Genomic DNA, 25628 nt, shown 5'->3' on the forward strand with positions numbered 1-25628 from the left:
CTTACTTTGAGTGTTGCAAAGGGGGACATTAGAAGCTTTAAAAAAAAAATTAAAAAAATGCTCCTTCAGTTTGGGAATTCCATGTTTTTTTTACTCACAGCATTGTTACATTTCTGGTATGTGCCAAGTGTAATACTGCTGTCTTGGCAACATCAGCTGGACAAAGTTTTTGTGATTCCTGTGGATGTAATAGCATTTGTGTGGCATTTGTCTCTGAAAGGTTGTTTGTTTTAAAACTGAAACCTTTTTTTTCCCTTTTCTGTTCCTCAGTATTTCTCTGTGGCGTTTCTGCTATTTAGTGTTAAGAGAATTGGATCACTAATTGAAGCATCCAGGGCAATCAGAAGCTGTGTAGCTGAGTTGACCTGCCTAGTGATAATTATCAGGAAGTTCTGCTTCAGCAAGCAAGCAGAATATAGTAGCCTAGAGTTTGTTCTCTTAAAAAATGTCTTGTGCTTGGAAGAAAGTAGGTTTTTAGTTAGCAATGGGTTTTTTTCTGAGTTTTAAAGTGGTGACGTTACTTGCCCTTCTAAAAGACTGTTTCTATCACAGTTTGGAATAATTTTCATTTAGATGAGTATTAAGACAAAGCTAATAGTAATGAGTGAAATACATCTTTAGTCCTACTCTGAAAAAAACCTGTTCTTATTTAGAACTTTTAGTGATATCCGTGCATTAGATTGAATAACTGTTTTGTTACATTTGGCCGTTTTTAACTGCTTGTACTTCAGAGAAGTAACGATAGCTCAGATCAAACCTTTGTGTTGATGCCTGCCGCATAATGAGCTGTCAGTTTGGAAGATGATGATAGGAACGTAAGGTAAAAATAGAGATTCCTGTAGTCTGGTATCCTGTCCCCTAAAATGCACAATGGAATGCTACAAGAGAATCTCTGCATTTTCTAAGATGATGATTAACAGTAATTTTGACGCATCCAGTACAGTCTCTTCTGAGCAGTAGAACGTAATGCCTTTCTTATAGAGAGGTGTTTCTGAAGAAAGGTAACGTAGTCCTTTAGAGGATTGGTGCTTATTCAGATGAAATCTTTGCCTCTAAAGTTGCCTTTAGTTTATGTTCAGTAAAGCTTGTAGGAGTCTTGCAACCCATGCTCTAATTCCAGGTTTGTGTTGGAAGAGGATTTCCTAGCAACAGTTGTGGACGTTCTTTCAGGCAGAACAAGAACATGTTGTCTTTTGGCTTGCATAATGATAGCTTTAAGAATCAGTGCTGAGGGAGTTTTGTAGAGCTCCTTTAGGAGATGGACAAATGCCATGTCTTCTCTTAGCCCTCCTATAAAATGGTAACATAATGAGAACAGTTTTCTGAAGTGTATGTCATTAAAAATTAATGCAAAGAAGTAGAAAGTGCAAAGATGACTCTGGCATTTTAATCTGCTCTGGAAGTAGAATAGTTAATACTGTATAACCCATATGCTTGTTTTTTTTTTAAAATGGAACTAAAAGTTAGGAGGACCTTTTGGCAGATCAGCCTGATCAAAGATGAAGCTACAGTCACTCCTATTTTTTTCAGTAGTCTCTTCCAATCCTTTCTTTGCATGTATCTTGGAGCTCATCTTTTCATATGGAAGGATGTTCAGACAACTAAAACAACAGTAAACTGTGTAGGGGGAGGAAAATGAACAATTTTCCAGCCAGTTTGGGACTTGAATCCCAGGTCAGATGAGAACCATAGCTCCCCCAGCTGTAAGAGCCATCAGGAGATGTGATTAACTCGCTCAGCTTTAAGGTATTATGGAGTCACAGTGCTAAGTGTTGACAGACTTAAAAGAAATGACTGTTTCTAATAGAAGAGAAATTTTGCTGTACCAGTTGTGTATAAAGAATTGTGGAATGGCTTAGGTTCTTAAAGATCAAAAGTTCAAAACACCCTGCAGTGGTCAGGGTTGGACAGGTTTTATAATTTGTCCCTCAAATAAACTGAGCCTATGGGCTGGAATGTCCATGTGTCAGTGGTGTCATCAACTGGAGATAGCGTAGTTAGTGATGGCAACTGGAATGTGACACTTAGGCTATAGCAGCTGTTATATATATGTATCCCTGCTGCTGTTAGTAGGAATGAGTGAGGATCTGAAACAGCAGCAGACCTGCAGCCATGGGTCGTAGGACCAGGTTCCTGTGTGCCAGCAGTTGTAGGTACTAGAGTGATGCCTTGGTACTGGTTGGATCCCTGGGAACTTGGTGCTGCAGCAATCTTGCTGGTCTTTTTCACTTTTTTTTCTAGGCTTCACTGTTGCCTTATAGGGCCTCTTAAGAGCCCTTTTAAATATCAGATGAACACTGCTCTCTTCCAGAACAGTTCATGTAATGAGAGTCTGAGTAGTAACGACTGGGAGGCATTTCTAGTTTGGTCAACAACTACAGTGATGAAGTCAAAAAGCAACATGAGTTGGTGCTGTTTCAGTTGTCATTTCTGTTTCTTCCAGTGAGGATAACTGTTTACATTGCAACTTCCAGAGTGCATGATGCTTCAAGACACTCACTAGAAAGACTGTAGGAGACTGCATGCTAAAAAAGTTGTACCATGGCTTTGGTGTCCAACTGCAAATAAGACCATTCCTAGACTTGGGAAAAGCATTGTGGCAAATACTGTCTGCTATACATGTAAAGAAAGCAATGAGGAAAACACTATCTCAGGTGTTTTAGCAAGTCTCTGTATGGCTGCCAAGTAGATATTTTGTCATTATTATTTGAATACATGTTAAAATAAAAAGCTCTAGATGGGAGTTTTAGTTGCATGGACTACTTTTCATCAAAAGAGGGAAAGTGGCTTCTTTATGCTGAGAGTGCCAGCTTTCCAGTATTCCTTTCCTACTCCTGATACCAAACGTCCTACACGTTTAAAGTGATTTGTCTAAAAGGAAGTTCAGATATGACTGATTGGCTCTCCCTGTGGAATTTGGCTGTAGACCACAATGAAATTTTTGTATACTGCACACAAACTGTAATGCTGTGGCAGTAAAGATTGTAGTTTGTATGTATGTATCTGGTCATAGGTTATATGGCTAGCAGGAGTAAGAATGGTTCAATACCTGGCATTCTTTGTGTGTTTCCTCCTTATTGATTCTTTACGCAACTCCTTATCTTGAACAGTTAAAGGATCAATCCTAGAGCAGTGACTTTTTACTCCCTCAGCTTTAATGGCTTCATGATGCCTACACTGATCACATCTTTGACAAACTACCAAGGCAGGCAAAGTGAATACACATCCTGCATGAAGAAATACGCATGTAGCTCAACTACCAGAAAATTTTTAGGATGGGATTTTTCTCCCCACAACTGTCTACTGTAAAAAAAGTAGTTTTAATTGTTCATAATCACGTTTGACTAGCATGGAATTGGCAGATGGAAACTAAGCGCTATAGAGGAAATAATATTTGAGGAATTATTGAAGGAGTGATTCATCTTACCATGAAAATCTACGGAGGTTTTTGTTTGAAAGTTGTTAGATAAGTTGCTGGGTCTGGCACTTAGTTTTTGGTGAATTTGGGGCAGCAATCTGTTAGGCTTAGTTTTACCCGCAGGGGAAGCTGTGTACACAGATTAACAGACAGAACTTGTGATTTTGACTGAATCTTGCGTTACCCTCTGTTTCCTTCTATTAAGCTAATATTTTGTTAGTATGGAACACGAAACTGGTATTTGCTGTTTAGCTACATTGGAAAGCAGAGAGTAAAAGGAGCTATGAAGTAGGAAAGCCTTAGTCAGTGTGGTCCTAATGGTATGACAAGCAGGTTGGTTCTACCACGGCTTGGTAGAATGAAAATATGGGGGAGGGAAAGGGGTTGATTGAGGTAAAGCTGTAGTACCTAGGTGAAAAAAAAAGCAGATTGTGTACTAATCGGAAATTATTTTTGCAGCCATATTTATCACTTGCTTGTTTGTTCAGTGTAATTTTCCTATTATGCTTAACTGCATGGATTGGGAGCTAGGCTTCCTTGGGGTCAGTTCTAAAAGTTGTTTTTTGATATTCCAGATAAAGTTGTATATATAAAATGAAAATATACCATGCAGGTCCTCTCACTAGGTCTGTATGCCAAGGGAGTGTAACCATTGTAACAACACATATTTGAATGAGAATTACAAAATGCACCTTTGTTGTGGAGTAATCTTAAAATTTTAGTCTCTTATTTTCGACAGGTATAGACATAGAAGCTAACATTCAGTTTGGATGGACTCCCCTGATGCATGCTGCCAGTGTGGCTGATTATGCAGTAGTACGTCTTCTTCTGGACAGAGGTGCTAATGCATGTTTTGAAATAGGTAAGATGTAAATGAAGCATAACATCCAGTACCTCTCAGTAACAGACACTGTCCTACCCATATTCTCATTTTGTGTATATGTAGGAAAAAAATCAAAGTTCACAGTCTAGATTTCCTAATTTTGAACTGAAAGTAGTAGTTTTAAATTAAATGTGTTCTTGGATCTCATCTGGGTTCAGTTAGTAGTGTTTTTTTGTTCCCTCTCTCTTTCTCAGTCTCCCTTCTATCTCCCAATCCCCAAATGCTTCTTCAAAAATGGAGCTTGGAAATACTTGTTCAAAAATTCTCCCATGAAGTTTTAGAGTTAAATGTCCTTTGTTTGATCCTGTTATGTAGTATGTGCCTGCAGAAAACAGCTAGAATCCCAAATTTTGATAGGTACCCACTGCTGCTTTTAAATACATCATGATGATGTTATCTCATCCCTTCTAAATCTAACAGAAGAACTCTTTTACTCAAAAATATAATGATTCTTCTGTCCAGCTTTCCAATTGGATATGTGATATGGATTCATCTGTAAGGCCGCGTGTGCTTTTCTTCTCACCTCACTTGTACCAGTTTATTGTTCTCCAGCCACTCAGCATTGGCCTTTCAAACATGCCAGCTGACCTGTCCATATGATTACGCCGTGTCTTGTTTCAGACTAAAGTAATAAATATATAGTGGATTTTAGGTTAATAGTTAATAGGGATTTATTATTTATTTATCTTTTTTTTTACTGACTACACCCTAACAGTCTCAGGAGCAGGTCAGATGTGAGTTTTGCAAGGTGATGATGAACAGTAATTCTTCTCCTCTGGGCAGTTACCGAAGGAATAAAGTGTCTACAGGAATAGCTGTCTAATTAATAGGGAACAAATGTGGACTTCTCTAAATCTAGAGCACAAGTTTTATATTAAGTGAAAACTATTCTTCAGTGTGTTGCTGGATCAGGTTTTTCTGCAAGAGTTCAGTGGAACTTCTAGGTAATACCAGTTCCTTTGTCAATTTTTACAGCTTATTAATAACTCTTTCCTACTTCAACTGTAGTATTTTCTTTCTGTTACACTGTGTTGGAAGATCAAGAAAAGACATCACAATACAGAAGATACTGACAAAAGACACAACATTGTGAAGTACATAAAATAGTGATCTTATATTCCAGTAGCTTGCCAACATTTGTAGTAGAAGTAGTGAACTGCAGTGCAGATGGTACAAATCTGGCTTTAATTTCTTCCTGAACTTCTGAGGAGCTGATCTGTGTACGAACTCAGATTGCTCGCACGAAAAGCAGTTGTGCTTCTAAATGTCCTTGTAGCCAACAGTAGAGGACTTCCATGTGGCTGCCTGCAACTAATACCTGTTCAGTGTTTATGGCTGTGGAAAGCTAAATATTGGGCAGAAACTTCTATGGGCAGCAGTTTCGGCCAACCAGTTAACCAACATATGTGGCATTTTTTCAGTGTGTGACCAGCTGCATCTGCCCTAGGTGGCACCTTGCTGGGATCAGGTTTCTTAGCTGGTTTCCCTGCTAGTCTGTGCAGGGAAACAGTAGCTAGGGCATATATGCAATGGAATACTGTCCAGCCAGAAGCAGTCTTGCCAGTCATTAATTCATATCAGGCCAAATGTATTTGATAAAGCTATGCCATCCTGATGTGTTACGAAGTGTCACCAGTCCTGGTTGTTCTGTATCAGCAGTGATTCTATACTAAAGTTCTATAACCTTGTAATCTTAATAGTAGCTATACTGTCAATTAACTCTTGCCACACTACAGTTATTCTTTGTAAGCTGGTTATTTAATTTTACCCTAATAGTAGAATGAATTGGTAGTCATGAAGAACAAGGAACTAGATGTAATATTCACTATGTGATGACATCAGAGTGTAGTGTCTTTAAGGTGTAAATTCACTGTGTCTTCAGGATTTTTCAGCTAATCATGCAGACTGATGTTTTTGCAGTCTCTTACCAGTTTTTCTGCACAAATGAGAAACTTGTATATTCTAGGGTGTTTCTTCTTTTCTTGCTCATGTATGAGCTATAGTTAGGCTTACAGGAATCAACTTCCTGCTCCTTCTTTCTATCTGAATTACTGAATATGAATACAACCACAGTTTCTTATTAAATATAATTTCCTAATTAATAATGTTTGTTGCTGTCTTTTGTTCAAAACCCTGCCTGCTTTCTCTTTGTTATTGTTGATAACGGGTCAAACATTTTGACGAAGAATCTGTGAGTGTATCATATAATTTACTGAAACGTTAATTACTTGTTCAGGAATTTAACTCCATGAAACTTGTTTTTTTTGTGTAATATGCTGAAGTTTTTGTTTATATGTGGTATGATTCCTACATGACATAGTTGAAAGTTACAAGATGGTGTATAAAAACGCAGGTGAGTTTGAACACAAGCTCTTAGGTTGGAGTAGTGGGGGACGAGAAATTGTGAGAAGTAGAGCAGATTGGGGTGAAGTGCATAACAAACTTCCCAAATAAAATCTGATTGCATTTGACAAAGATGGTAGTGCATACACAACCTTAAGATTGTACAGGAAAGAGAAAATACATTGGAACGCTTCACGGTATGATCAGAAGTATGTGCAGTTAACGTTCTACTGGTTAAATTGTTAAAGGCCTGTTTGAACTTGTATGCAGGTTTGTGCAATAAGCAAAATGAGCAGTTGTTCAAACAATGGTCTCCTGACTGATTCTAGAGCAAAATAGCTCACTAAGGTTCCTTGAGGATACTTACTGCATATGTGCAGGAAGACCATAGGAAAGAGTATCTCTGTTCTCTGGACAAACGGCAGTGGTGTGCAGTTCTAATTCATGAGCAGAATGATCCTGTGGCACCCTAGTGGCTTCAGAGCTGGGTTAAATACACTGGTCCCTCCTGTTCAGTCTCGTGTATTATATAGATGTGAATTTAATGAACATCTAATAAAACACTCCTTCTTTTGCTATCTTCCTCCTGCCACTGCTGCATAATAGTAGTCTAGGTTCTTAAACTGATTTCCTGAAGCCGTTTAATAAAGCCCTTATTCCTTCAACTGCCCTTTCTATGAGCTTCTGTTCTCCCTAAAATTTGTGTTGCTGTATGTTAAAAATATTTTGTTTGGTTTTTGTTGTTTGTCTGTTTGTTTGTTTTTATTTCCTGTGAGGAGTTGTTTCTTTGCCTGACTATTTTGGAAAGAGGTGGGGACAAACAGGGAATAGTGAAGCTAATGGTGTAGACCAAGATTTGAGAAACAAGAACCTAAAGTTAACCCCTACAGGTTTTTCTGGGGGGAAACTAAGGAGCATCCTCACCTACCTTCAGTAGGGATGGAAGCTCTGCTACATTCGTTCACTCTAGTCTTTCTGACTATCTTTTCTTTTTAGATGCCTTTATCTAACATGGTAATTCTCGTGACATTTGCTGGAAGAAAAACAAGTTACTTATCTTTTTTCTAAATATCTTTGTTTATCAGAACCTGATTAACAGCTCTACCAAATGTTAAGGCTTTTAAAGGAACTTTTGGATTTGTATGGTATTTAAATTTATGTATGTAATTTTCTAACTGTAAGTTTCAAAACAGATAAGTACACGGTGCTGATGGCAGCATGTGCTGCTCATGCTTCAGAGAAAAAGATCCTGAAGACCGTAGAACTACTTCTGTCGAGGAATGTTGACCCTAACCTTACTTGCAGGTACAAAAACAGTCTGTGAATATAGTGTAAAATTTAATGTTATTGTTGAGAGATTTTTAGACATGCTTGTTACGACTTAAGGTTAAGTCTACTTCATTAGCTTTGTATTACCTTCTACTGTATGTATACAGGAAGATAAGTGTGCAGGTATTTTTTCTCTAAGTATAGTACTTTATCTTAGTCAGTATGCGTATGATCAATTTTATCAGACTTAATTCATGCTTTTTATTTTTATTTATTTATTTATTGCTTTCTTAAGATAATAACTAACCTTGATCTTTTGTTTGAGCGCAGTGTAATTACAATAAATGTCCTCTGCCCTTCCCAGGTCATATTTCTTATCCTGTATAAAGATGTGTGTTAAATTAGTTACTTTCTTTTTAATTTCATGCCCTGATTTTGAGGTTTTTTGTGGATGTGTAGCCGTATTCCTTTCATGAATGAGATTTCTATGGCAAAAGTAAAAATCTTTGTAAATAGAATACATTTATTCCAGTGCAAGCATGCTTTATTTTAATTTTTAAAACAACAGCTTGTTTCTTGAATTACTGTGTCATGTCTAAACAGTCTGAAGCAATACGTTGTGAGTTGTCTGTAGTTGCATAGTCTGATGCCGTGTTATATTTTACATCATAAAGAAAGAGGTCATGGTCTGACTGATAAATTCTCATCCCTCTGCTGGAAGAAAGTTTCTGTTTGGGGTGTGAGGTAATTGCTTGTTTTTCAGTTAACTGAAATTCACTTTCTATGTCACAGCTCTTTCACCTCTTTACCACAGTACTTAAGGTATGTGGACTGTATAGCAATACAAAAAGAACAGCATTGGAGGTCTATTGGCTCTTATTAGTAGAACTCATTTACTGTGTTGGGCCCCAAACCTCACCGTAATCATAGTATTAATACACAGGGAATAAAAAACCTTGTGCTGAAGCATCACTGGTCTATGGTAACAAAATTAAATGCCCCATTGATTCCTTGTAGGCTAAGAATTTTTTATGAAAGGACTGCAAGTTACGAGCTCTGAAATAACTACATCTTGATGCTCTCAGCTAGCTGTATATCAGTATAAATGTCCTGCTTGAAAGAATTGGAAGTCTTTGCACTGCAAAACTTGACCCTGGGTGTTTGAAAACATAAGCCAGAGTGTAAAGCTGCAAGCTTACACTTAAAAAGGCCTTCAGCTAAACTTTGAAGAAAAAAGATTGGCTTCTGACACAAGAGATGGGAATTTTAAGGGCAAGATTTTATTTATAAACTGTATGTGTTATGCATACTTGGCCTTATTTATTTACTATCTCTCATTGTTCTCTGAGACCTTGTACTAACGTGAGTTATAGTTGCATGTACCAGATACTGTGTCCAGTTGTGGTATTTATTGGACTTGCAGTGGTAATCTATCTCACATGAAAAGATAAATGACAATCCAGAATGTAGTGTTTGAATCAAACAAAAGTAGAAATTAAATGACAAGTTCTGGAATTTTCAAAAATCTTCCGAATGCTTTTTTCCTCTTTCTAATATTTGACCTCTGTATATATTACGCCACTGTTAAAAGTGCTTGGACAACTGCTGCTGCTTTGTGTGGGCTTCTTTCAGTGTATTCTGAAAAGGTGGGGTGAAACCCATCAAACCTGGTTCTCTGAAGATCAGGAGTCAAAACAGATCATTTTTTTATACTGAGTCCCACTTCACCTATTCCATTAGAAGAAGGAAAATGTTCCCTAGAAGGGAACACATCCAAAGTGTCCATGAGTTGAGATGATTGTGGGGATCCTCTCTGTGTGATCAGTTTACCACATTGACTAAATAACATGAACTTTAGTTCTTATTTTGATGCATAAAAGCCAGTGTGATTTTAGGAATCTTCTCTTAAATCCACCAGCAAGTGAAATGTGTGAAGACGCAGCTGACTTTGACCTTATTGGAAGATAGAGTTTGGTATTTTTTTTCTTTCCCTGTTCCTATTGGTCTGTGAGTGGTGCTGGTATGGAAAGCCTCCTGGTTTCACATCATCTGAAGTTGATAAATGGAAACTTACAGGGTTGTGTTGTGATTTTATTTTTTTTTGTCTAATGCATGAAATGTGCGGGGGTGGGTGTGGTGGGTAGTGAATAATAAACTGATATTTGAAATGTCATCTAAGAAGGAATATGGGTGTAGGAGTCTGTAGGTGAATGGTTTATTTGCAGTAGGGTAGAGTATTGAGGGGAATGTATTAAGTAGTGTAACTTATACTTTTGCTGAATCAAAAATGGGAAATAAGGAGGTTTTGTAGAGAAGGCAGTGTAAGAATGTGTAAGAGCAAACCAGGGATTTTTGAAAGACAAGAAGCAAGGTAATGGATAGGTGGGATGGGAAGGTATCAGTACAGGGGAATTAAATTAAAAAAAAAAACATCAAATACAGAATTATGTTTAGCAAAGAACTTTTTTCATATGGGCTATTTCCATTGTTGCAGCTGGTAAGAGAGCCTACCAAGGAGGTTTACCATTAGACCTGCTGTTCACAAACAAAGTACTGGTGGGAGGTGTGGAGATTGGGAACTGTCCTGGGCAGAGCAACCAGAAATGTTAAGAGTTCTCTATTCTTGGTGAAGTCAGGAGGTGGATCAGCAAAAATGCTACCTTGGACTTTCAGAGGGCAGATTTTGAAGTGTCCAGGACACTGGTAAGGAGGGTCTCTTGGAAGTCAGTTCTGAAGGGTAAGAGAGTCTAGGAAGTCTCTTCAAGACGGAAGTCATAGGGGCACAGGAGCAGGCTGTCTTTCTGTGCTGTGAGATGAGCTGGTGAGGAAGAAGACCGGTGTGGATGAACAGGAAACTTTCTGTGAAGCTCCAGAAGAAAAGAGAGAGTCTACCTTCTGTGAAAGAAATGACAAACAGGTTGGGGAGAGTACAAAGAAGTTGGTAGGATGTGCAGGGAGAAAATTAGAAAGGCAAAAGTCAAGCTTCAGCTCAGCCTGGTCAGTGTAGTGAAAGAGAACAAAAAGGGGTTTTTTTTACAAATATATTAAGTCTAAGAGGAGGGCGAAAGAGAATTTCTATCCTTTACTGGATGCGGTGGGGAATGTGACCAGTGATGTTCTCAGTGCCTTCTTTGCATCTTTCTTTAGAAGTCAAACCAATTATCCTTGTGGTTCTCTACCACTGACCTGGAAATCTTGGATGGGGAGCACAATAAATCCCCCATGATTCAGGTGGAAACAGAGACTTACCACTCCACCTGGACTGCCACAAGTCCATGGGGCTGGATAGGATCCACCTGAGAGTGCTGAAGGAACTGTCAGAAGTGGTTGCCAGGCCATTTTCTATCATCTATCATTGCTCCTGGTCAACCAGAGGGGTCCCAGAGGATTGGAGGCTTGCCAGTGTGACTCTAACCTACACGAAGCATTGTAAGGAGGTTTCAGGGAATTACAGTCCTGTCAACCTGACCTTGGTGCCAGGGAAGGTTATGGAACAGATCGTGTTAAGAGAGCTCACGTGACACGTACAGGACAACCAGGGGATCAGGCCCAGCCAGCATGAAACAGCTGAAACAGATTGCCACATTCCTGGAGGTATTCAGAGCAACTTGACATAGTGGATGACAGCCATGCCCACAGCAGGGGGATTGCAAATGGATGATGTTTAAGGTCCTTTCCAACTCAAGTAATTCCGTGATTCAGTTGTCATGTGGGACATTGTCAAATTGTTTGCATTTTTGTGTACGTCTGAAACTTTTACAGTGGACTTTTAACTACACTTCTATCGTTCCAAATGTTATTCTGGCAGATAATAACAGAATTTGTGAGTGAGAAATAATGAAGAAGGGTGAGCAAAGCCGTAGTTGTAGCAGTAGTCCGCAAGAAAGCAGAAAGGCAGCGTTTTAAGTAGTCTACGTGGTACGCATATGTATTTCGGGGTCCCTCTACTGGTCGGCATTGAAATTACTGGTAAGAAACCAGTAAGGAAAGTGTTTCTCGTCTCAAATTGCCTTGTTGTAGAATAAACTTTTACACCGGATTTTTGTCACAGAGGTATGCATTAAAAATACATAACACTTTCTTAGGAAGAAAACACGGCATTTTAAGATACAGTACATTTTTAGTTGAACACTGTTAGTAAAGTATTTTGGCTAATAACTATTTACTTCATAACACCCAGAAACTCAACAGCTTTCTCCTGCAATACCACATACTTGTCAATTCTTCAGTCTTATTGCACCAAAGAGGAAGAATCAGGCTACTCAAAAGATACTTTCTAAACAAGATCTTTTGAGCAATATGTATATACATATATATGTTTCTGAAGAACATCAGACCAGTTCACTATGGCTTCATCTTACAAGCATCTAAGAGGAAGCGTAATAGACTGTTGTCGTCACAGTTTGGGGACATAAAGAGAAAATAAATAGAATAATGGGGAAGGTGCTGTCTGTAACTACTGCTTCTGCAATTACGAGTAATAGTTTTGTATATATAGAAGAGCAAATGTCAACATACTTGTGGGAACAGAAAATTAGATAAAGGTCAAGGACATAAAGTAAATGCACATTGAAATACTTTAGTATTTGTAAACATTTTTAGCATGGCATTTCTATGTAATTCCCTGCTGGCTTCTTTCAGGTATGCTCAGGAGGGCTCTGAATGTTGGTTGTTCTTGTGCACACTGTGGTTTTGCACTGTATCTCTGCACACTAACAATAGATGTGTGATCTGTGATTCTTTTGCTGGTAATGTTTTTATCAGAGCTTTGCAAGCGGGTATGTAGTTGTTCATCTGAACATTTAACAAGAGAAATATTATGATTTATAACTTGTGCTCCACAAAACTATGTTTTTTCTTTCCAGAACTTTCAGTTAAACTGTGTGAAGAATTTGTCACTTAAGCAGTGTTCTTTACATTTTTTTATGTGAAAAGCGGTGCTCTGCCACTTTTTTCCTCTGAATTGAATTTAAAAATGGGTGATTTGCTGATATTCTCTGCTTTGTTAATATGGAAACTGTGAGCTGTGACTGTTCGTTCCTTTACGAAGCTGCTCCACGTGCTCTCATTGAGAGCCTGCCGTTGGGTCTGTGGTAGCAACAAGAGAGATGGCCTTGAGAAACAGATTTCACGTACTTCTAAACCAGAAAGCTTTTCATAGCTGGGAAATGCTAAGAATATTTGTTTTAATGCAGTATTTCAATTGAAAAGTGATAGTTTTTAACTGTTTCTTCTAGAAGTACGAACTAGAAATTTATATTCTAATCTCTTGGAATGTTTCCTGTTAAGTTTCCTTGCAGAGGACAGCGGTTGACTCTGATTTCTTTTCAGTTAGAAAATAAATAGCAATTCTTAAAACGTATAAAAAATGCTAACCGACATAAATGAGTTATTAATCTCGTGTTCTGATAAATTGAACCTTGTGGTAAAGCATAAACGCTGTGCCATGGGCTTCCATTCTCTGCTGAACTGCTCTACAGAAGAGAGTATTTGCATAATTGAGGTACCCTATCTGATCCTACGGTTGGATTTTAACATCTTGACATGCTTGTCACTGTTCCTTCCAGGAAGCAAATGACACCACTGATGTATGCAGCTAGAAAAGGCTATTCTCATGTTGTTAGTCTTCTTGTTGCTCATGGATCGCACGTAAATGCTCAAGATGAAAATGGATATTCAGTAAGTGATCTACTTCTGTATGCTTCAACTAATTATTAAAAAGTAAGAAAAAAAAAAAGCAGGAGCCCATAAGCTTATTTTCTGAATATGTCTTCCTTAAACAAATACTCAAGCTTATTTGCTGTACCTCTGCTGTGAGGTTGTGTTGCATTGCATGTCTTTGTCTTCAGATTCTGCCATGTAAGAAGTTAAAATGTTGTGTTATTGATTGAACCTGTATTTTTTTCTTTTTTTTTTCTGTGTGCAAACTTGATAAAACAAAGTTGCTTTTCATGCAGGCATTAATATGGGCAGCACACCATGGACATAAAAATGTAGTTTTAATGTTGCTTGAGCTTGGGGCTGACAAAAATCTACAGACGAAGGATAAGAAAACAGCAGCAGAGATAGCAAAAATTAATGAACATTCAGAGGTACTTAATTTCATTTCTCTTTGAAATATGAATTCTATGTTTCTTTTTGTGTTTGGTTTGGGGTGTTTGGTTTGTTTCTTGAGTTTGCCTTGAGAATCTGTTCTATTAATTGTGTTGTTTTCTGCAGAAGTTTTACTTTAATAACTACAATACAGGAGCAAGCTGAACACTTGCCAACTTTTCACAGTTTTAAGTGCTTTTAAATGGTGTGCATTTTTTTGCACTTTGTTGTCACTTCTTTGGCTTATTTCTTTTTAGCATCTTTGACTTCAGATTTGAAATACAGAGCAAGGGATGAGTAATGTCAGTAATGGTGACATGAGAAGTAGTAAAGTCATGTTCGGTTTTCTTCCTGGCTGCCCAGCTGTGTGAGAGAAGGCAGATATCAAACTAATTGGCAGCATATAGTTTCTGATTGAAGCTGAAAGTGAAAAGGCCAAAGCTAAAGTTGGGAGAGGGATTCAGTGGTATGCGCTGGCCATCTTCCAAATCTCTTCGCAGATTCTTTGGACAGAAGACAGTCTAAAACAATGTGAATTGGTCATCAGATCATTGGAAAAGCAGTCACTAATTACCAGTATGAAGAAAGCTGCTGAAGACACTACATATAGTCCTAAAATAAATCTTTTAATTGCTCTTACTAGATGGTACATGGTGGATCAATCAAATCAGATTTGTGTGTTTTGCTTTGAGTTGCTCTTACCGATAACTTCTTAGTGTTTCTTCCAGTATCCCTTTAAAAATATGTAATTCACTTGAGTGATTTTTCTTCTTTCTTTCCTCTTTTTTTTTCCTCCTGTCATACTGCAGGGCTAGGCAGGAGCAAAAATGGTAACTATGCACTGAGATGTCAGTGTAGGCTAGCAAGATCAGTGTCTGAGGCTCAGCAGTCTGTCAACTCAGCTTATTGAAAGGGGCTACAAATGCTTTCTGCCTGTGATAAATGACTTGTTCAGCGGGCTGTGGCCACGTAGTCTTAGAACATGACTGTCTGACATAGAGGGAATACAGGCTTCTCGCACTTGAGAGGTGGGTCTTGCTTCTTGACCTGTGAAGTGTTAGCTTTCACATAGTTACTGTAAAGTCTTGCAGATGTTACTGTGATATTTAATGGTTGTGAGCTTCTTCCAGCTTGGAAGTCTGCTCTTCAGCCTCTTGACAGCCCCTCTGGGTTGTCATAGGCTCTGGCAACAGAAACTATATGAGGGGAACATTTATTTCCTAGCAGCTTGTACTGGGTTTGGCTGGGGTGGAAGTTTTCTTCCTAGCAGCTCATGGTGCTGGTTTGGATTTGTGACCAAACCAGTGTTGGTAACGCAATAGCGTTTTAGCTATTGCTGAGTGTTTATGCAGCATCAAGGCCTTTGCTGTGTTTGTCATTCTTCCCTTGCTAGCAAGCAGGCTAGGGTATGTGAGGGTCTGAGAGGGGACACAGCTGAGACAGCTGAACTGAAGTGACCAAAGGGTTATTCCATGCTGTTATATAACAGCGTGCTCGGCAGTAAAAACACAGGAGGAGTAGATGGATTTTTATTAAGTTTAATGTTAAGTTAGCGTTTTCTTGGAGACTGGCTGGGCATCAGTTCACGACTGGGAGATGGTGTGTTTGCCTTTGCCTTGCTTTTTTGTTAGGGGTGCGTGTGTGTGTGTGTGTGTGTGTGTATATATGTATATATATATACGTCTTTAATTAAAATACTGTTATCTTGACCAACAATTTTTTTATCACATTTATTCTTCCAGTTCTCCCCTATCCTGTTTTAATGAATGGACAAGCAACTAAGTGGGGACTTATGTGCTATCCAGTGTCAGTGCACACTGTGTGTATAGACAAAAAGCTGGCTAGTCACCTGAAATTCAGAAAAGTGATCTCACTATTCCCTTTTATTGGGATTCTACTTGCTTTGCTAGATTTTCTAGTAACTAGCAAGGGCAGCTCAGTTTCTGGAATCCATCACTGGTAGTGATATCTGGCAGAAGACTTCCTTGTTTAGTCAGTTGAAAGAATCCTTGTCTGTCAGATACAGTCAACTTAAATTGTCAGATGTAAACTGCCAAATGTTGGGTCCGTGTATACATTGGAAATTGGGGTGTTAAAAATAGTTTGATACGTTAAGCTTTATAGGAAACTTACTCCATTGAGTATGTGGTACTCTTGTCTACAAACAACAAAAAATAGTTGTTGGTGTATTGCTGCTTCTGAAATAATAGTTGCTAACTCCTTTATGACCGTGTTGCATATAAACTTGCTTTGCATTAGTTCATCACTGTGCTGAATTCATTTAATTCAGAAGTGTTCCTGATGATAAACTCTGAGCTTAGTCTTAACTTCTTACTATAGTTGAATTAGAAAAGAAGTGGCAGATGTTTCATGTTCCCACGATGTAGTAATTCATAATAGAACTCTTTGTAGTCTAACTTCTGTGTATTTCTTTATGCATGTTGACTAACTCATTTTGGCTCTTTCAGATTTATAGTTTACTCTCTTTGGCTGTAAATCACTTGCAAGGGAAATACTGTGGGACAACGAAGCAAGAGACTGTGTACAAATTTCTGACAGCTGCCTCAGACCACAGTGTTAGGTAAATAAATTCATAGTGTAATTTTAGTGTATAAACATGCATGAGAGATTGTATTTGTTCATAATAAGTTTTACTCATTTGAGTATCATTTGAAGCACTACCAGGAGCCCACAGTGAGTATATTAATATTCATTTTTCAAGACTGCTGCATAGTTCCTTTGCATTGTAAACTATGAGCATGCTCTAGGTCTTCCTTTCCTCTCACTTGGCATAAAGTCTAGTAGAGGCAAAGTCCAATGGCACTTACATGTATTTCAGTGCTGTTAAAATTGTGTGCTCCTCTGTTGGATACTCCTTGTTGTGTGGTTATCTTCATTTGATACTAAATTTCAGATACTTTTACTGAAGAGCTGTTCTTGTTTTCATCCTGCCAAGAAGAGCTATGCCCCATTTTTCCATGTGCTTTCAGATAATTGCATTGCCTTTAGCAATTAGCTGTACATCTGAGAAACCCCAAGTAAAGTATGAACAGCATTTGAGCTCCAGAACTTCTTTTGTAAGCATGCCTCTATGAAGCATGCAGATGCCCTTTGGCTGAACTCAGTACCTGCTTTGAAGATGTCCGGTCCTGTTTTGTTATGGAACGTACAGCTAAGAAGTCCTCAGCACACCACCCATTTTCTTCTCTGAGCTGCATAGCCTTGAGAAGACGATCTCCAATGCCCACAGTCTCTGTGCAGTGTGTTCTGGTTGGTCAGATTAATATTGTGTCCCTGCTCAGCCAAGTCATGCAGAATTTGAAATACCACAATTATGTATCATTAAGCTGATGGTAGTTCATTAATTAGCACTTCAGACTTCAGGTAGTCTCAGACAGAGTTATCTTGTTTCAGACAGAACCTCATCAGGTTCTGTTGCTAGAAGAATGTTTATGTCAGTTAGATTTTTATCCTCTGGGGCTTCAACCACAATCTTCTTAGAGGCACTTCCTAAAATGGAGAGTTGAAAACTTTGCGTGGTAGAGTCAGTTATGTGTTGTTCTCTGTTCTTTTGTATTACTAGTGGAATAAGGAAATAACCCTACACAGCAGTTATTCAAATGAATTTTGTCCTGTTGAAACCTGATGCTGGCTAGAGGGTGTTCTAGCAGTGTCTTAGTCATCCTGATGAGCTTTGAAAACATACACACATGCACGTGTTTGCTCTTTTTGTTTAATGGTAGTCAAGGCGTACAATATCCTCAAGTTGGAAGGGACCCATAAGGGTCATTGGGTCCAACTCCAGGCTCCACATAGTACCACACAAAAATCACATCAGATCTCTGAGAGTATTGTGCAGATGCTTCTTGAACTGTGGCAGCTCTGTGCCATGACCGCTTCCCTGGGGACCCTGTTCCAGTGCCTGGCCACCTTCATGTTGAAGAACCTTTTCCTGGTATCCAACCTGAACCTCTTCTGTCACAGCTTCATGCTGTTCCCTCAGGCCCTGTCACCCTCACCAGAAAGAGATCAGCGCCTGCCCCTCCACTCCCCCTTGTGAGGGAGCTGTAGGCTGTGATGAAATCTTCCCTCAGTGTTGCTCCTTGAGTTGGATGTCTCTTTTCTGCCAGTGGCCCTTGTAGTTTTCATCACAAGCATTGCTAGTTGTCTTCTCAGCTTCCATTTCCTCTCTCATCTGCTCCTTCCTAATGCATCATCTAGTACCGGGTGTCAGTGTGGTGCCCCACCATGAACGATAAATGAGTATAAACTATCAAAGATGTTTGTGTCAGCCTTCTGTAGACATTAGGTAGTGAGGGTGGCTTCAGTCACTGACTTCTTCTGTGCTGGTGAAACAACTGTCCTGGCTCTGGATGCCTGGACTGTAAAAGGAGGAAAACATCTGTCAGGAATTCGCTTTCTTCAACTCCTAGACTAGTCCTCTTGTTCAGAGGCTTTCAGGTAAGCATGTAGATGCTGAATAGCTCTCTCTTTGATTCTCAAAAAAAAACCCACAAAAACATTCTTTCCTTGCACCAGAGATCTTGAGTTACCAAAGGACTCGCAAAAGCTTTGTAAACTATATGCTTTGAATGCTTAAATAAAAAGATTTGATCGCTGTATGCCTTTTATATTCATACATTTCATACTGTCCCTCTCCCCAATTTGAGAGCATCAGTTGTTCATTGTGTGAATGTGTCTATGAATTGCTTACTTCAGAGGCTGGCTGATAATGTTTATGTGTTGAAGGGAAGAGGGTAACATGATTCTGCACAACTTCATGGTAGAGATAGTAGTTTTAAACTCTTACATTTGCCTGCTGAAGCATACCTTATGCTCAAAGATTTATTGACTTACTATGAAGTGGAAGCTGCACGAACTCCTCCTTAGGTGATTTAGAATGCCTATACATTGTGAAGGGTTAAATGTACTGAAATAGCAGAAATCCTTGGAATTTTCAAGATTCTTAGTGTGCAAACCTGAAATGTTTTCTTATGCATTCAGAACTGTTTTCAGATATTTTTTTCTTATATTGATTGTTTTGTTTTCTGCCAATTTGAGAGTAGAAACTTAATTTAGTTTTTGATAGGGTAGGAAGGCAAACCTTGATTTTTTTGGGGGGCCTACAAGAAGAGAGCAAACTATTTCTTAATTTGCTTTTAGCAGAGGTTTGTTATAGCAATTGCAGTAGTTCTTTTTGCATTTCATATGATCTGCTTTTTTCTTCTGTTCATTACAGTTGATCATCTGATTGTTTGGACTTTTTGTCCTTATATTTTTATCGTTTAGTAGGTTGAACAATAGAGACTGACGTTTTACCTGATGTTAAGCTCAGAACTTAAAATGAGTTTTACTGTTTCTTTGGTCTACTTTCTGAACAGTAGTCTTCTGACAGTGAATTTCTTATCAGACTTATTCCCGCTGTATTCAAAATAGGCATTCCTGTTTTCTTGATAACTGTTTTTGATTTGGTAGAGTAACAGCTTTGGGCTAAATCCAGTTTATATGATCATCAGCTGATAAGAATGCACAGTTTATCTTCCTTAACACTACTTCCAGATTTTTCAGGTTTTTGTGAGCAACTTTAAGGTCCTCATATTGCTCAAATGTTGAAACATTTTTCTACTTAGTGGTTTCCATTTATAATAGTAGTTCTCTTTGTGGTCAGTTCTACTCATTAGCCCAAAAATGATATTAAAAAATGTTTATAGGTTACGCTGTACTCCATGATGCTTATGAGAGACTACCAGTAAATATGAAGAGGTTTAGATCTGTCAGTGTCAGCCTGGGATTTCTTCTGTAGCATTTTGTTTTGGATGTATTTTTGTTTTGTTTTTAATTTTTACTGTTTTCATGTTGAACCTTTATTGAATGTATTTACAGTTCCTGTTCAACTTTGGATGCCATGGAAGTGTTTTTACATGGTATTGGTCTAGAACACATAATAGGATTATTGAAGGTAAGATACAATCAGAATAGCATCAGAATAAATTCATATTAAGTGAAATTTCTCCTTTGAAGCATAAAGGTCCACTGCAGTGGTCTGGATTGCTTAATTTTGATTTTATGCATTGGTCACAGTGTGGTATTTCTGAACTGGAGGACAACTGTTTTTCTTCGATAAATGTATGGTGTCGTTGTTTCTGTTTGTGAAAACTGAAGTGAAAAAAAAAAAGTGAAAACACTGTTTTCTTTTGAAACTATTTTTGATGACAGAAAACCCTTTGATTTATATAGGACAAAGATGTATATTTATGGCAGCTCCTGACCATGGAAAAAGAAGAGATGATACAGGTTAGTTTATGACTTCAGAAATCGTTTTCTTCTTTTTCGTAAATGGTCTTAATCTCTTCTCTTTATTAATATCTAACCTTTATAAAAATTCATCTTTAAAGAGCTGCTTTCAAAATCTTTGACAAATTCTTGAATTTTCATATAAAAGTAGAAAGACTTTTTTTGTGTAATCTGACAGACCAGCCTTAACGGCTGTGAGGTGAATTCTCGGGTCGTCTTTGCCTAGGTCTGACTGTGAAGTGGAGCTTCCCTCTATTTCTGTGCTGTAATGAAGTGGGAGTTGGGGTGAGCAGGAAATAGTTCAGTTTTGAATTATAGTTGTTACCATTGTTATGATGTGTGTTTTCCCTGAATGGAGATCAGTGCTAGGATTAGCAGCAGATAACCCTATATATTCACTTTCAGTGTGGTCTTTTTTTTTTTTTTTTTAAGGGGAAAAAAAAATCTCCCTTGCAACTCGCTGCATTTGGGAAGCTCAGTATTTCACTGTTGTCCAGGAGCAATGGATATGTTTTTATAAGGTTTCAGTTTGCAGTAGAATAGGGTGGTTGCTTTTTCCTTAGATTACTCACTGAAATTACTGCTCTGGGAAATGAAGGATTTTGTCTACTTGAAGGAGGATGCCATAATGAAATTATACCGTAGCAAACTCCTTGGAACAGTTTAAGTACTTCAGGCTGCAGGATTTTTCTGAGCAGTCTGTACCTGGTCCAGGTTACCAGAGAGGCCTTGTTCAGTTAGATACTTCAGGCCTGCTCCCTGCTACTCATGCTATCCATGTACATCCTAAGTGTCAGCTTTTTTCCTCCTCTATTCTGGTTTGGATAACCAGTTATTTTACCCTGGAACAGTGCCAAAACATTCATGGTACCAGGGAGGCATGTATTCTTGCAGCAGCAATCAAAATGTAATTGCAGATGTTAGTGTTCCTTCAGAGCTGATGTTACAAGGCTGTCCTGCGTGGAGATCTGTCTTGTAACTGAGTAGAGTTAGCGTTTCCAGTGTTTTGACAGAGCTCAGAAATACCTGTATTCTCAGAGGGTGCGTGTATAGGGAGTTTTGTCAATCAAGATTCTTTTGTAAGAGTTGATTTAGACGTAAATATTACAAGGCCTATCAGCATCTGTGTGGATTGTAGCATCCCAGTGTGGGCTTTATTTGATTCCTTAAAGCCTCCCTTTACAGGAATTTCATTCTTAAGAGATTTTTGTGGTTTTTCTCTTCATGACTGTGAACTGCTCTCTCTCGTGTCTGCACTGAACTGCAAATCTGATGGAGTATATGTTCAAATTCATCACCTGTTTTGATGTTGTAATCATATTTATTTGGCTTTGTCCAGGGTGCATTGGAGGGGAGAGGATTATGGACTTAAATGAACAGCTGAGCCTTACTTAAAATACTTCAGCTTCACTAATGAGATAAAATATTTTTCACACAAACTGATAACTTCTCTTTCAGTGTTCAGATGTGTTTGGGACTCCTTAATACAAAGGACAATCTGGAATAATGCCTGGACTGGCTGTTCTTGCACAGGAAGACAACTTCTCTAGGAGCAGGATTCTTTTCTTGTCTTCTCTTGGCAACAGCAGAAAACAGTACCTGGAAAATAAGTCATATTTTGTGCATGGACGTAAATTAATTGGTCTTCAAATCAGAATTTAAAAAATAACATCGCACACCTGGCTTATTACCATTTCATAAGTTATCATCAATTCTTGATTATAGTTTTAGAGCTCTGCTAACAGTTTCTCCCCTTACTGCACAAATCTACAAATCTAATCTGTTTTCTCATAAGAGTTGAAAGTTTTTGGTGTGATGGCAGATCTTCCACTAACAGCCAGCTCTTTTAAATAGCCTGGGTCTTATTACTGCAAAGATTAATGATGACTTCTGATGGATGCCTCTGAACCATGCTGCTTTTTATCCGAGGAACTGTAGAAAAAATCCTGTCACTAACGTGAGACACTTTCCTCCATCAAACTATATCAGGAAGATATTTTCTCTGTAAATACCTTTATCTGTATTCTACAACAGAGCCTAAACAATGACTCTTTCAAGCTGAAATCCTTGCATTCCTCCAAGTTATAAACTGTTCCATACTGAGACATGTCTGTTCAGTATACTGGGACAAGTCTATACAACATTTGGAGGTTTTTGCCTGCTTGTTCTTCTTGTGACACTTGGCCTTTTTTTTACTGGAGAAGAGGCATGTTTTTTTGACTATTTGTCTCATGAGGCAGTGGCATAAATACTTGATGCGTTTTGAACTGAGAAAATTCCTATCTCACGTGGCCGCTAGCTTATTAGAAGAGAAGTTGGCATCTTCTTCTGGATTTGAGAATGTGTAATAAAAATTTGATACATCAAAATATAAGCCAGGAGTTTAACTTCCTCGTTAGAGAGTTATCTGGTCTGCATACTTCTGAATCGCAGTGCCAAGACTCTCCTTCCTCCGACCACCTTCCCACACATAAAAAAAAAAACATTTTATATTTGGCAGAAAATGAATTGAATAAAAAATAGTGACCATTTGGGCAACATGACAAAGATGTAAGAGTTCATGCATAACCTCACTGGTATGTTATCTGAGAAGCATGCCATCTTTCACTTGAAGCAATCTGTTACTCACCTTCTTCTATTATTTCTGTCTAAAGGACGACAGAGAAATCATGTTAATGCTGGTACATGAGTTTTCAAGGATTTTTTTTCATTTTATTTTACTCTTAAGTAAAAACAAAGTTAGTCTACATACCTAAAATAAAAATCTGGACTATGTGTAGTCTGTTCTACAGATACAAGTAAATCCATATGCAATGCTTCTTTGTTCTTAGACATGTGGCCACTTAAAAAATAGTAGTTGCATTATATAGACTGCAGAGTGTAACTGAACTGTCACCAGCTTAAAAGTTTCCTCTTCCATAAGGAAGAAGAAGGGCTTCATAGGCTGTTCTTGTTCCATTTCATCATGGCATGAATGTTCAGATTATGGGTAAATTTTCCTGTTCAGCATAAGTGGTCTGGAAAAGAAAATTGTCTGCTTTGGAAAGGAGTTTGGACTGGTCCTTCTCAAGTTCCGCACCTAGTACTTCTCAATTCAAAAAGTACCGTGCTGATGGTAGACTTTGTGACAATTTCTTTGACAGTTCTTTCTTCATACAGCATATCTTCAAGGTGTTGTGTGAGTGCTCAGTCAACTGATCTGTTCACAGAGTGATGTAGTTATCTTTTATTTACAGGAACCCAAATTAGAACATGTGTCTGATACACTGATCAGAAAGCTGTATCCTGATTTGCTTGTTCGAGGAACGAGAAGATAAATCAAAATAAGTTCCAATCATATAGTTTCTACTTCAGGCCAAATAGTTTTAATATTCAGGAGTAACTGCCGCTCTGTCCTTGGAAGAGTTCATTTGATTTTTCTAATTGTAATTAAATTTGCTGCTCATAATCAGCTTACTACTGCATCATGAGATGACTTCTGGTAGATGTCACTTTGTTTTGTAAACATGAAGAAAACATTAGCGCACACTAGATAGTGTACCACAAAACTCTAGAAAAAATAAGGTTTTTGAAAGAGACATGATACCTTGCAAGACAGGTTTCCCTAAGTGGGGAAAAATAAAATACATGTCCAAAAGCACACAAAAGCCTTTCTTGTAACCCAGTCTCTTTCTTTCTGATTCACAATTTGATGCAGACGTAGCTCAGAAAAAAAAATAATGTGAACTGTTAACACTTTATCACTGTCGTGATGATTGGTTGTTTCTCACTGTAAGATGGTTAAGATGATTCTGAAATAACAAAGCATAAGATCTTAACATGGGGGTACTTATAAAAATGCTGCTGTTTTTTAGTACCCAGATTTTTGAGTATCCTGTGCAAGATCAGTTTGGCTCCTACTCGGTTCTTGCCTTATTTTCTATTATTGTGTTATTTTTTCTTTTAATTTTAATTTCCTTTGGAAATAACAAACATAGTTGATTACATAAAGTAACTTCTTTTGACTCTTAATAGTTATAAACTCATAAAATGAGCAGTACCGAACTGTTCTATGTTTAATACATATTAAAACTAAATCATGTATTTGAAATTACTTTTTGAATTTAGATAGGTATTACAAATCCTGTAGATCAGCAGAAACTCCTAGATGCCATTAAAGAGCTGCAAGTGGAAGAAACGAGATTTAGAGACCTTCCTGAAGTAGCAAATCTGGAAGTCAGGTAATAACTGTGTTTCTACGGAAAGTAAGCTGGAATGCAAGTTATTTAAGGTAACTACAGTATTTTCTGTAGCATGAAGTTTCAATTCTCTGGCACTTCATCCTATGCATAAACATTCGTGGGATGCCTGTTAGTGGATCACGAGGAGTGATAGTAGGTGCATTTTGTACAAAGGAAGTTAGAAGCACAACTTCCTGCTGTATGAATCTTTTTATCTGTTATATTGCTGCCTGATGTCATTATTTTGGTCATCTCTGAGTGATGAATTCTTTATCTGTACCTCAGACCTGCACTGCTGTGTATGTGTTTCAGTAGGTGTGTTTATATCAGACGACTTCTCTGGCTCCAGTATTAACTCATTCTTTAATTATTCTGATGAGCTTCAGTGAGCAGGTTTTTTATTTCTTTGTGGAAATGAGATCTTGCTCTCTTTGCTTACCCATGCTTCAAGAGCATTATTGACCCTTTCAAACTCTAAACAATATGGCCAGTGTAATTCTCCATTGTCTGTAGACAGGACGGAATGTTAGTACCACTATCAATAAAAAAGTGTGGGAGGCAGAGATGTGTGTTATTTCTGCATATGGGTTTAATTTTTAGCTGATTAATTAACTACTTTTGTGTTCATTTAAATAATGTAGATTTCTGGATTTTTTTCCTTGTTTTTCTAGAAACAGTAGTATTAAATTTTATCTGTCTCCTAAACGCTTGTAGAGCAGTTCCCATATCTACCACAAAAAGAAGAATGAAGACTGTAGTAAGGGTAGAGGTGTCTTAAGATTTCTTAAACCTCTTATCCTTCTATTTTGTTGCGTGAATGTTTTATCTAGAAGAGAGCCCTGGACTTGGATTTAGATTCTGTGTTCATATCTTCTTTCATGTTACCTCCCAGAGCTATGGAATTGTTTCTGAAGAGAAAGACCACTTGGGTATTTCAAAAACAGACCTCAGCACAGAACTATGGTTTGCCTTTCAGAAGTCTTAGTTAGCTGTACTATCTTTGTTTAGCTTGGAGAATAGTGCTCTGTTTCGGAGATGCTGCACCATCCCCATGCTGTCATTGCATCACGAGTTAGGTTCTCTGTACTTGTTTTCTCTCTTCCCAGTC

At 38.0% G+C, this 25628-nt stretch overlaps 1 protein-coding gene across 10 annotated transcripts in view; it reads left to right on the forward strand.

Annotated features, from left to right (window-relative positions):
* The window catches only part of ASZ1 (ankyrin repeat, SAM and basic leucine zipper domain containing 1), a 36726-nt gene that overhangs the window by 2191 nt on the left and 8907 nt on the right, over positions 1-25628 (forward strand). For 3 of the 10 annotated variants that reach the window (NM_001135165.2, XM_004937537.5, XM_040691138.2), the window contains exons 3-10: positions 4158-4280; positions 7838-7949; positions 13481-13592; positions 13871-14005; positions 16475-16587; positions 19890-19965; positions 20244-20300; positions 24408-24520. In NM_001135165.2, coding sequence (NP_001128637.2) covers positions 4158-4280; positions 7838-7949; positions 13481-13592; positions 13871-14005; positions 16475-16587; positions 19890-19965; positions 20244-20300; positions 24408-24520 — 841 coding nt within the window. Of the gene's footprint in view, positions 1-1165; positions 1301-4157; positions 4281-7837; positions 7950-13480; positions 13593-13870; positions 14006-16474; positions 16588-19889; positions 19966-20243; positions 20301-24407; positions 24521-25628 lie in introns of those variants that run through there. The other 7 variants (XM_040691527.2, XM_040691602.2, XM_040691437.2 and 4 more) reach the window with 4 other exon arrangements.

Source organism: Gallus gallus, chromosome 1 (assembly GCF_016699485.2).
Source record: "Gallus gallus isolate bGalGal1 chromosome 1, bGalGal1.mat.broiler.GRCg7b, whole genome shotgun sequence".
Lineage (NCBI taxonomy): Eukaryota > Metazoa > Chordata > Aves > Galliformes > Phasianidae > Gallus > Gallus gallus.